General features: G+C 37.7%; 1 protein-coding gene across 1 annotated transcript in view; it reads left to right on the plus strand.

Moving 5' to 3' along the window:
• Positions 1-13,292, plus strand: part of EPHA3 (EPH receptor A3) — a 220,815-nt gene that overhangs the window by 185,487 nt on the left and 22,036 nt on the right. Inside the window, exons 12-13 of the mRNA XM_085239876.1 lie at positions 1,842-1,903; positions 4,189-4,398. Coding sequence (XP_085096002.1) covers positions 1,842-1,903; positions 4,189-4,398 — 272 coding nt within the window. The remainder of the gene's footprint in view (positions 1-1,841; positions 1,904-4,188; positions 4,399-13,292) is intronic.

The following is a 13,292-nucleotide window of genomic DNA, read 5'->3' on the forward strand; positions in this document are numbered from 1 at the left end:
TCAGCAACACTGTTGACACAAGTTGTTATCGTGTTTGAACGGCTGTGCTTTGATAAATGAATGCAGAGTGTTCTTTTAAAAGTGCACAGTGTTGCTTCAGAGCATATGCTTCTTATTACGGACACATTTCTAACTGGATGTGAGTGAAACCCTGCACTTAGGACTTAATTTGGGTGATCAAGGCAGGAAGATGCTCTCCTAGTAAGCTGAAAGATGGATCTTCTTACTGAAATTTCAATTTTCTGACATGTCATAAAATTGAGCTTATACAGAAAACAAGTTCACTTTCTCCTGGTTTCTAACTGCATGGATTATCATAGAAAGTTTTGGATTGCCAAAGTAGAGTGCTGCCATATACTTTAAAGGTCCAGAAATACCTTTGGGCTAATATTGCATACCCAATGTAAACAGTACATTTTCTGTGACTGCATATTTCCCGCAAGCAACAAGAGTAAGCAAGCAACAGAAAACTTCTGGAATTTTTACATCATTCGGTCTTTTATTTCTACTATATCTTACATAATTCTAAGTCAGTGTTTTGAATGGAAAGTCCATTCTCATGGAACATAGTTCCATGAATGGAAAGTGGTTAATGGGTGACAGTCAATTAACTCCGGTTACTGTGTCTCCTACAGCATAATGCATCAGCTGCACAGCAGAAAGAAGGTGTTTTAACCCCTTCATCTAGGCAGAGAGGACAAAAGATTTTCTACTGAAAAGTCATTAAAGAATTCAAATCATTTGAATGATGTGAAATTAATGTTTTTCTTCTTAAGAATTTCTTTTTGTTGAAAATTTTGGGAGTAAGGGATGGAAAAAAGTGTAGTTAAAATTTGCTTTGCTTTTCTCGTGGCTTTCTGGATTCTGATTATAGCAGGTACATCTTCGAAACTCATCCTGCTCAATTTTATTTTTATTTTCATTTTTAAAAGTTCATTTAAAAGAAGTATCACCAGCTATACCATATGAAGGCTTTTGTCATGCTTTTATGGTCAGAAGCCTTCCTGTATTATATGTGAAATAACAGTTTATCTCCTTAAATAACTCCATATTCCTACCCACCTTTCTCTCTACCATAAAGAGAAAATAAACAAAGCTTTAAAAAATATTATGAAATAACAAACTGCATATGGTGGTGAAATATTACCAGGGCAGTGACCTTTGGAAACTTTGCTGTAATCACATTCATTTCTGTATTAATTTCTCTTCAGTATGTCAAAGTTGTATATAATACCTTAGTTATGTTACAGAATACCCTAGTGTAGAAAGAACAGTTTCACAAACTGGTCTGAATCTGCCCAGATGAATTTTCATATATGAGAGGCTTTCCAATGGTGCAGGAGTAATACTAAAGGTAGCATGCTGCTACTTTCGGGTAACTGAGCATCAGGAACGTGTTGGCTGTGCCACTGCAGCAGAGCCCTCACCCCTCTGTTGTGCAGAGAAGACACCTGAGGAGACAAGCTGTGTCTCTTCTGTAGCCCATGCCCAATCCCCCCCCTTAAGGAAGAAACATCGGGATATGTGCCTGGCAGAGCACAACTGCATAAATGCAACTGGTTGGCTCACGTGCTGGACAAGGCACAGTGTGCTGAAAATGCAGGATGTGTCACCTGCTAAAAATCATACCAGTTTGTAGCAAAGGAACTCTGTTTCTGTTGATGTTGTTGCAAACACAGTTGTATTGTAGGCACAGCAATTTTTGTATGTATCTTTTTGCTTTCTATTTTAACACTAAGATCTTCCTCGGGATTTGGTAGATTTGGATACAGGTCTGAAATGCCTATTTTTATCAATCATTCAGTCATTTTAAATGCCTGACCTCTGTAATGTATTTGCAGGTAAACCAGTTATGATTGTTACTGAATATATGGAAAATGGTTCATTGGACAGCTTCCTACGGGTGAGTGCAATAGATCATTATATTGGGCATGACCGGCTCTTGTTCTGAGCTTGTTATGAATTTGTAGCCACTCTACTCTGATGCATCATGAGCATCCTTAATACTTCATTATTTCCACTGGTTGTCTGCATTATGATCTGCAAGGATCTGCTTTTGCATTTTGACAGCTTGCTGCCTGCCACTATTATTCCAAAAAGACGTGAAACATTTTTCGTAATATTTGCATTTCATGTCTATTAAATAAAAATAATTCTGGCACATTTAAATAAAAATTGTTTTTCTTGGGGCACAGCTACAACTGTAATACAGCTGTGCTTATTGGTTGGCAGCCTGTATGTCTTGCAAATGATTTCCAAAGTGAACAGATTTGTGGAAATGCTATTGGTAAACTAGTAATGGTGAGCCAAGAGCCATTTCCCTAAATGCTAAAAGTTTAGGGAATAGCCCTTACGTGAGGGTGTTTGAAATGTTTTGCTAGCAAACCTTATTAGCCTGTTTTCTTTCCCCAACCTTAGACATACTGCTGTTCAACTGCTGTTGATTTATCTTTGTTTTCAGTCAAAGTTGGTAGCGAGCCTAAAAAAATTTGAACGCTCCCTGTGTCACCAAGATTTACATGTGGCAAAACAAGAAGTGTAGCAGAAATGAAATCCCGTCTGAGGGGAAACACTAGTTTAATTTTAATTTGTTAGGGCAAACTCAGCTGTTGTCTGGAAGACTGCTTTGGTTCTACCACGGTTGAATGACATTATCCCCCAAATTCATAACACTCATCTAGACGTTTAACCCCAAAAGGGAGCAAATTGTCAACCTTAGTTTCAATATGTGCTGTATGTGTTACGATGTCCATTGAAGCATGTAAAATACATATAAATAATGTGTCACTGTATCTGAATGTATTATACCTGTACCGAGAGATATATATTTTGTGTAGGCTTGAAATCCTTGAAGAAAGCTCTGTGGAAAGGAAAATATTTTCTGGCTGTAGAAAACAATTGTTCAGCTTGTTCGTTCATTTAGGTGTGACTTTTTATTTATTTTTTTCTTTTAGTGTGTTTGCATGGAAACATAGAATAAGAACCTTTTGACTTCTTAATATCACAGGCAAGCCAAGTCATATATCCCATTTTACAAATGCTTCTTAAAGGTAGTTAGCTTGCCTTTCTTATTGCTATTGGAAGGCTATCTCAGGATCTCATTCCTTTCATAGTTAGAAACTTTCTTGTGATTTCCAGCTAAATCTTTTCCAGGGTCTACATAGATCCCCTCCCAGCAGGCTCTAGTTAAAGAAGATTTCATAGTAGGGAACTGCCAAGAGGCTTTAATAATAATAAATTCCTTCATGAAAGGGAATTCTGAGAGGCTCTTTGAGCATCCTCTGTGCCATATATTAATCTAATGTTTACAGCATTAATATTGCCCCTAAGTGTATTAATCAGAAATGAAATGACTACAATCAGTCTTGCAGGCTGATTTGTGTGAGCTCATCACACGTGGCAGAGCCAACTCCAATGTATTTAATAAAGTTCTGGAAGAAACAGCAGGAAGAGCTGGAGAGCTGCCCATGATGATACATTTATAGCACTGGGGGATTCATTTGAGAGCTGTTGTAGGACATACTGTTATCCTGTTGTCTACGTATCTGTATATCAATATCAAAGCTCAGTGTTAACAAATAGCATTAGTAAGAGCCGAGAGATTTAAAACATGTGTCTAGAAGTAGACAATTAGAAATTTTCTAGGCCACAGTGTGCTTGAGCGATTTCGTGTTCATGAAGTTGAGGAAAATTTTGAGAAATGAGTTCTAATCTGGGAGGCATTTGAAAGCCACTGAATCAGGACAGCATTTATTGCAGCTAAAAAAATAATATTTACATAATATAAAACTCATTAGTCTATTGGGTAAGGTGGGGATTTTCACTACCAGTTCCCTTTCAGTGAAGCTAGACATCTGTTTCTCTAATGTCCTGACACTCCAGATTCAGGGGCATGCACATCTTAGATTTATTTACCACTTTTATACAGGGCCCATAAAGGAAATTAAAAATCTGATGAGAACAAGAAGAGAGAAACTGAATTTTTATCTGAATGGAAAATCTGTCCCTTTTCTCTCAGCTGATGGGGAGATTATTCTCTACAGATCAAAGTAGTGCCATGTGTGGCATTTAACTTTTGATCTCTGACTAATGAGCTCTTTGCCTAAGGAATTTCCAGAATCTTAATCAAAATCTTATATGTGGAGGAGCACTAACAATCTCTGAAATGACATTTCAAATGTTTTCCAGAAACACGATGCCCAGTTCACAGTCATTCAGCTAGTAGGCATGCTTCGTGGGATCGCATCTGGCATGAAATATTTGTCAGATATGGGTTATGTCCACCGTGATCTAGCTGCTCGTAATATACTCATCAATAGTAACTTGGTGTGCAAAGTCTCAGATTTTGGTCTTTCCCGTGTATTGGAAGATGATCCAGAAGCTGCTTACACAACAAGGGTGAGTTTCTGTATTTATCCTTTTAAAATTACACTGTTTGTTATGATAAAGTTGTCTGAAAGCTGAGGAAGTCCCTTAAGCTTATATTCTTTGCTGCAGAGGCTCTCCAATCTTCCTTAGCTGCAGGTGTTCAAGAAACCATAAACTCATCACAGCTTTGTTTTTACTTAAGTCTCAGAAAAGACAGAAGGTAAGAAAACATCCTGTTGGTAGATTAATTTCCTTGCAGTGTGCAAAATTCATGGCTAGGTTTCTTTTTGCTGTATATATCAAGGAATGAATACCACAACTGGGGCCTAAGGTAGTTTGGTACACAGTGATGTAAGACTTGATGCATGAAGGTTTTGTCACACTGGTTATTCAACTCTTAAACAGTTTTTTTTTAAAAAAAAAACCAACACTCAGAAATAAAAAATCTTATTATCTTTCTGTTTTTATACCTTACAGTATGATGCTATTTATGTCTTGATTGGAGCTGAGATCACTGTTGTATAAAGGGTACATCACTCATACTTGCTGCTGTACATCTAACTGAGAAAATACTTGAGTAAGATTAAAAATAAGTCTTCTTTAAAATATCCTGTGCTTTCTTCTTATATTGTATACTCAAAGTGGTTCTCTTTGTTAGAGACATAATGATGTCAGACTTACTTCTAACTGTTTTGTTCCATCTGAGATAGAGAAGGTTTTGTCTGAAATAGAGCTGCTCACAGGATATCATGCTCAAGTAAAATTTATAATGAAGTGTAGCAGCCATTTTCTCTCCACTGTACAAAACAAATTGGAGTAGAATGTATCAGCAGAATCTTGATATGGGTTTTCTAGGGTTTCCTTCATTCTTAATCGCTGACAGGAACAAGCAATTGTTGTGGTAGTTTAATTGAAAAAACAAATGAAGGTATCCTAGCTGTTTTCTTACACATACATTCATATACATATGAATATGTATATATACACATTGTATGTAAATTTATCAATCATACCTTCACAATTTATCATATATAAGGACATTGTTCTTTACTTGACCCTTCTGTGCTTTCTCTGACTTCTGACGAAGTGTAGCACATTGGTAGAAGTGTGCAATACATGCTGCTTTAGGATCTGTCTGCAGAGATCTCTCTCATGATTAATATAAAGAGACACTAATAGGAGAAAGCAGTTTTCATGTTCAGTATAGGCGTAACATTTATAGTTAAATATTAATATAATGGAAGAGTTCCTTAAAAGAAAATCACCTATAGTTCAATCACAGAAGCCTGTTGCCTTGTCATATGACTTCTCCCAGTATGTATGCTTGCAAGCTGAGGCAATTAACGTCTGTCCTTTCACCACTGACTAGTGGCAGATGGTCAGTCTTCTCTTGAAAGGAGCCATTCACATGCATTGAAGTTTCTTTGCTCTTCACACATATCCCTCCATTCTTTTCTTTTCTAAACATTTTTTCCAATCCTAATCATTCTTGCTGTTCTCCTTCTGGTTATTTAAGCATAATACTCAAAGACTTATACAACACATTCCCAGCACCACGCATAAGATATCTCTCTTGTTTCTTATACATACCCCGTCTGTTAATATCTCCGTGGTGAGACTCCTCCCATCCCTTGCACAACTTATCCTCAAGACACATGCCTTTGCCAGGCTTCAAAGGTAAGCTCTAATGTTCCAAAATTTGCCTGGCATGCAAACAAATAATTTAGTAAGGGCATTTGGGGTACTCACATTAAGACCTGAAGACACTTTTGAGTCCTAGTTAACTTATACGAAAAATTCGTAAAGTCAGGAAAAAAAAAAACATCCCCAGCATGCTGCACATCATAGAGCTTTATAACTGAGGTGGATTTTGCTGTAAATGGCTTATATCACCAGGTGGGCTAGGACAAACCAGGATGCTCAGCATCAGTGTTTCCAGCCAGTGTTGCATCTAAATAGTCTGTGGCCAAGTGCAGCATTGAAATTCTTTTCTTCTTCTCCTTCTGCCACCTATTTTCTAAGTCTAACTTCCTATTTACATTTAGATAATGAAGTGTGATGGAAAGAAACTATTTTGCGAAGTATATTCATTTGTGTTCTGTAAACTCCATCTGGCATTTATGGTGTATTTGCAAACTGCTCCAGGGAGATGCTCAGATAATTAAAACCTTCAAATACAACCTAGGACAATTGAATTTCCTTCAAAAACAGTCACTGAATATAACTCAGCCACATATTGATTCTGAGAAAAGGACAAGGGCATTTGCTGTTTGTCTCCCTACCTGAGTTTCCTTTGAAGTGAATTTTGTACACAGAAGCAGATAGTTTGGGCATTTGCATGGTTGGGCCCCAGCTTAAACAACTGAGGACCATGAGTGTGAAAGCATTCCACAGAGTGCATTTCCCCTGAGTGGATACACAGCTTCACTGTATTTAAGACCCAGACTGTTCCTGTCATACTTCCTGGTGATGCTTACATGCTCCTGACCACTTCCCCAAGCTCTCTGTGACACTGTTCTTTGAGCAACTGGCAGAAAGGTAGGTATTTCATGATGCAGCTGCCTTGTAACGGCACAAGGCCTGCTCCTAGAGCATTTATGACAAAACCATGACAAAATAGTTTTTAAAATAATGACATCAGAACAAACAATAAAATGCCTTTATGGTTAAAGGATGGCGACTACTTAATAGCATCTTCAAAAAGAGCAAAATGAAAGCAAGTTATAACCAAATTTCCAAATTCTCAAACATTGAAGAGGATGTATCACACTCCTAGTTTTCTGCTTAATATCAGAGGTAGCAGGCAAATGTATAGAGATACTTGAGGAAATAAATCTTTTACGTATTTCACAGAATCATATAATCAATAAAGTTAGAAAAGATCTCTAAGATCATCTAGTCCAACCATCCACCTACCATGAATACTGCCCACTAAACCATTTTCTTTAGTATCACATCTAGATGTCTCTTGAACACCTCCAGGGACAGTGACTTCATCACTTCCCTGATCACCCCATTCCAGTTCCTGATCACTCTTTCAGAGAAGAAATGTTTCCTAATATCCAACTTGCACCTCCTCTGGAGCAGCTCTGTGGCCATTCCCTCTCATCCTACCACAGTTACATGGGAAAAGAGGCCGACCCCACCTCACCACAGCCTCCTTTCAGGCAGTTGCAGAGAGCAATAAGGTCTCTCCTGAGCTTTCCTTTCTCTAGGTTGAACAATTCCAGCTCCCTCAGCTACACCTCATAAGACTTGTGCTTCACAGCTTCATTGCACTTCTCTTTCACTTCTTCTTCCACTCCTATTTTCCACCTGTAAAATTCAAAGCTTGAGAACAATTACAGTTTTAATTCATGCAATTCTGGATTGATGTACACCAAAAAAAGCTCAGTCAGCCATTCAAGCTTTCATGAAACACTAACTGGATGAATGTTATGTTGTTCTGTTCTCAGAAGCTGTGTGTGATTTTTTTGCCTAAATGATATAATTTGTCATTTTTCAATATATAATCTATAATATATTTGCACTATTGTACAAGGGCTCTGAAGCACAGGGAAAGATCATCCTGCCTACAGCAAGAGAGTTGGAACTAGATGATCTCTGAGGTCCATTCCAACCCAAACCATTCTATATTATATGATTCCAAGATATGAAATATGGAGAAGTGGGATTTATAAGAAAACTTTGCTACCTGACAGGATCATATTTTAGCTTCTGAGATACTGTCACTGCCTTCATACCACAGAAAGCCCAAAGTAGCCTGAGGTTTTCCTGCTTACAGAAGCAGAAACCAGCATCTGCAGCAAACCCACTAAATGTGCTGGAGGGGATGTACTGTAATTATCTATGTACTCTGCACCTATTCAATTTTAATTGAAAGGCCAAGGCTATATTAAAGTTTTCGTTGTCAAATTGATCTTTTCTATTCTTATTATTTTTAGATGTCCAAATGACAAGTAGGTGGAACAGTATGAACTGAAATTAAATTTAAACCATCACACATGTAGAAGGACTGTAATTATGTCTCTCAGGTGTATAGTATTTGGGTAATCAGTAGATGAGTATAGACTGCTTAAGTTCATCTTTGGACACATCAGTGGTGTTCATAGCATTTCAGTGTATCCAGTTCCTATATTTGCATGCATAACTGACTTCTCCTTAAATCTGCGTCACTCCAAAAGCATTGTGCTTTGGTGGTAAGTGTCCTGATAATATGTCCCCATATAACTGTGTCAGAGTAGAGTGGACACAGTGAGGCACCACTCCTTGGCATGTTCTCTCTGCTGAAACAGTTCTTTCACTTCACATTGTTGCAACTGCTGCTTGACAGGAGATATCTGTCCTGCATTTCCTTGGTATACAAAAACATAGTAATACAGACTTAGTCCTCCGAAGGGTCTGTCAAAAAAAAAAAGAAAAAAAGAACCATGACAAATTATTTTGCCTGGTAAGTGTATAGGACAGAACTGGCACTCATCACTTGAGAAGGAGGTAGATTCAAGATAAAATATTCATTATTAAGGGCTGAAGCAGAAAGGCTGTGTAATTTTAAGGTGCTTATTAGTGTTAACCAGGCTCATCTCTCTCATATGAGACCATCTTGCTATGCCCCAGTAAGGTGTCCCCAAATTAATCCAAGTCCTAAGGTAATGAATTAATTCCAGGCTTTTACCTTCAGGTTTTCCTGCACTGTTGTTCTAGTTTTCCTGTTAGATCCAATTATTCTTGATTTTGCTCTCCCCGAGCCTGTGGCTGATCGGCCTGTGACAGTCATCCTGTACAAGTGATAAATCACAATGCTGGAAGGAGTACGAAGGCCTGGAAACAGCTGCCTTGTGCCAGGCTCATGAGAAATAAAGTGGGGACTTCGTTGGCTTGAGATGAATTAGAATGAACAGCCAGATACTGTAGGAATCACAGTTCCATCCAGAGTGGATAAAACCATCAGTTGCTGCTGGCTTACTAAATTCAAACTGTGAGAGTGTCGACCTGGGCTCCCAGGGATTTGGATCTGCAATAACAAAGTCTGACCGTCTCTAATACTAAGGCTTTCTTCTCAAATTCAGGGAGCTTATCTAACCTCACACTAAGCATATGCTTACAGGGAGACAATGACAAAAAACATAAGAAATTTCTGTTTATCTTCAGAAAATAATCAGTAAAACTAGCTAATGATGTATGCAAATGTAAATTCCTTTTTATAAGCCTGTGTCAAACAAATTTGGATGAACCTGTTTTCCTTGGCATATCTATGATGTTGGAGTTGTTTTTTTGTTTTGTTTTGTTGCTCATTTGTATTCTAAGTTTTATGCTTCCCAACAATCCTAATTCTAAAGAATAGGAGCTAATAATACTACACCTTCAGATTTTGCTCTGGATAATAAGCAACAGAGATATCATAGAATCCTAGAATGATTTGTTTTGGAAGGGACCTTAAAAAACATCTAGTTCCAAATCCCCTTTAATGGACAGAGACACCTTCCAGTAAAGTAGGTTGACCAAAGGCCCTTTCAAAGCACATCCAGGGACAGGACTTCCACAGCTTCTCTAGGCAACTTCTTCCAGTGCCTCACCACTGTCATAGTAAAGAATTTTTTCCTAATATCTAACCTAACCATACCCTTTTTAGCTTAAAAATGTTACTCCTTGTCCTATCACTATGCTCCCTGATAATGATTTCCTCCCCATCTTTCCTGTAGGCCCCCTTTAAGTCTTGGAAAGATGCTTGGAAAAATGTAAGGCCTATTCAGAGTTTTCTCTTCTTTAGGCTAGATAACCCCAACTTTCTCAGTCTTTCTTCATAGGAGAGGTGCTCCAGCCCTCTGATAACATTCCTGGACCTCCTCTGGACTCTCTCCAACAGATATATGTTGGGTGCAGCAAGGGTAGATGCGGTAATGCAGGTGAAGTCTCACAAGACTGGAGAAGAGAGGGAAAATCATCTCCTCTGACTTGCAACCTCCACTTCTTTAATGCAGCCTGGGATACAGTCAGCTTTTGGGGCTGCAAGAACACATTGCTCACTTATATAAAGGTTTTCATCCACCCCAAGTCCTTCTTTACAGAGCTACTCTCCATCCACTCATCACCAAGTTGGTATTTATATTTGGTATAGCCCTGTACCAGGTGCATTACCTTGCTCTTGGCCATGTTATGAGGTTTGCATGGGCTCTCCTCTCAAGCCCATCAAGATCCCTCTGGATGGCATCCCTTTCCTCCAGCATGTCAACCACATCACTCAGCTTGGTACTTGCTGAGGGTGCACTCAGTCCCAGTGTCCATGTCATAATACTGGCCTCAATACTGGCTGAGGAACATAACCTGTCATTGGTCTCCATATGGACATCGAGCCATTGTGCACAATTCTTTGAGTGCAACCATCGAGTCAATTCTTTATCTGTCAACTAGCCCATCCATCAGATCCATGTCTTCATTTTAGAGACGAGTATATAATGTGGGACAGTATCAAATGCTTTGCAGAAGTTCAGGTAGATGACAACAGTATCTCTTCCCTTATCCACCAATACTGTAATCCCATTGTCAGGTATGATTTGCTCATATTGAAACTATTAAGCAATATCAAATAAAGAAAGCTAAATTGTATGAATGCCTATTGAACATACAATACATAGCAAAAAAAAATACGACTAGGATTTCTTAGTACTATCATCACAACAGTTTGGAGGGTAAAAATCATTATATTAATTTTAAATATGGAGTGACTGTGGCAAAGAAATACCAAACAAGTGACAGGCAAAGAAAGAAGTAGAGGAATCTAGTTTTCCTACCTCCAAGTCTGTGGTCTATGAGAATGTGTTTAGTTTAATTTGTACAAAGACAATTCATGTAAGATAGCTATGACCCAGACAAAGAAGAAAAATTGGAGATGATGAATGTCTAAAAAATGTATGTAATTCTTTAAAATGATGGAGAGAAGTTGAGAAGGGACTTTCTAGTGCTGAGTGATCACCTGCTTTTGCAATTGCAATATAGGCTTTTTTAAATCACAGTAAGCCTTAACATTTTCAAAGGTAACTGTGACAGAAAAGCATGTATTTAGGTTGATATGACTCTTTAGATTTCCTACATATATTGATACTTGAACATCTGTGAAAATGTACATGTTGCATAGTCCTTTGGGAAGAATTGTTTTTATGTTTAAACACTTGTGTATATAAAACATACTTAGTAGAACTTGTTTCCTATTCTCGCTTCTGAATTATTCATGAAATAAGTCATCAAAGTCCCTCTTTAAACAAAGAGAAGATTGACATTTTTATGATAAATTGTGGAGCAGAATAGCAAAATTGTAGTCTGCTCAGTGACAGTTGATTTCTTTTTTAGCTACATTTTAACACTTTCCTTATTTTACTCTTGTTTATGGAAATGCTGCATGTGTCTGTAGATTTGTAGTGAGTTATAGTTAATATTTAGCAAAGAAAATGTAATTCCTTGTAATAGAGTACACGGTCTGTGTACTTTTCACTAAAAACAAATCTAGAAGAACTTTGTTTCATTGATGTAATAATCTTTCTTATCCATCATTAAAACTGTCCCAAAATGCTTGGAGACTAATTAGCATCATTTAGTATAAGTTATTTTCTTCAATTGTATAAATTGTAATAATTGTATACATTTCTTTTAAATGTAAAGACCTTCTATCAAACATGATATTTCCCTTCATTGCACAAAGTTCTTATGTTCTGGCCACAAACACATTTTTCCATGTGACATCTGACAATTATGTCTCTAAGAATCTGCAAGGAGGGTTCCATTTCACCTTTTAACACAAAATTGAAAAAAGTGAGCCTGAGATCAGCTATGGAAATTCAAATGTTGAAAGAGTAGAATTCTGAGTACTCCAAAGTGACACTTTGATGTTTTGCACAACCAGCCATTATGCCAACATAAGTAAAATAGCATCACTGTTCCTCTCCAACCAAGCATGAGTTTTGATGTTCTCCTGTATGACCTACTACTTTTGCAGCCTTTCTGCTGCGCTCTGAGTGTGCTCAGATTTGTAGATGATTTCTAAGCCTGTGGGATGAGTGGTAGATGTTTGACTTGGAAACTGTTTCTATTTGTGACAGTGAAGTTTTATTCCTTTAAAATTAGGATCATAGAATCACAGGATGGCTTGGGTTGGAAGGGATCTTAATGATCATCTACTTCCAAGCCCCCTGCTGTGGGCAGGATTGCCACTGACTAGATGAGGTTGACTTTCTCCATAGTACTCACTTTCCTTATTGTGTGAGACATGGGAGGAGAGGAAAACAAAGTTGGCTATTAGTACATAAAGAAAAAAGGCTGAAAAAGTTGAATAGAGATCTTTATCACCTCCGAATCATAAAGGGCAAATGAATTTGCTGTTAAAGTACCATAATATGCAAGAGCTTTACTCATTTCTTAGCTGTGCCTTGGGCTCACTGGGGGATTCAGGACCTTTGTAAAATGCATAGTGTTGTTTCTCAATAGAGTATGAGGAAAACAAAATCATTTTTATGCTCTCAGTACAGCAGCACTGGGAATTACAAATAACGTATAATGAATAGAAAATAGATTGTACTTTTCTTGACTAAAGCACATTTTATTATAGATTTTGAAGTCTGAAACAGAGAGACATCGGATCTCCAACCTGGCTTCTGTAACGAAACAGTGGTTTGAAATGCCCATATGTAATTACTGTGTCCTATTTGCTGGTCCACAAGTAATGTGGAAATTCAGTCTTTACCTAATTGTAAGGGTTATGTGTGAAATGAAGGTTTGCTTTTGGTTAAGATAAGGAGTCTTTTAAATAGGATGAGATCCATACAGATCTCTGTGCCAGATTAGATCCCATCTCTGACCTTTGCCAAGCTTCTAAGACATATTTGGTGACATTTTGTAGTTCTGAATTGCAGGCTGAATAAACTGCACCTGTG

Source organism: Meleagris gallopavo, chromosome 1 (genome assembly GCF_905368555.1).
Source record: "Meleagris gallopavo chromosome 1, MGAL_WU_HG_1.1, whole genome shotgun sequence".
Taxonomy (NCBI): domain Eukaryota; kingdom Metazoa; phylum Chordata; class Aves; order Galliformes; family Phasianidae; genus Meleagris; species Meleagris gallopavo.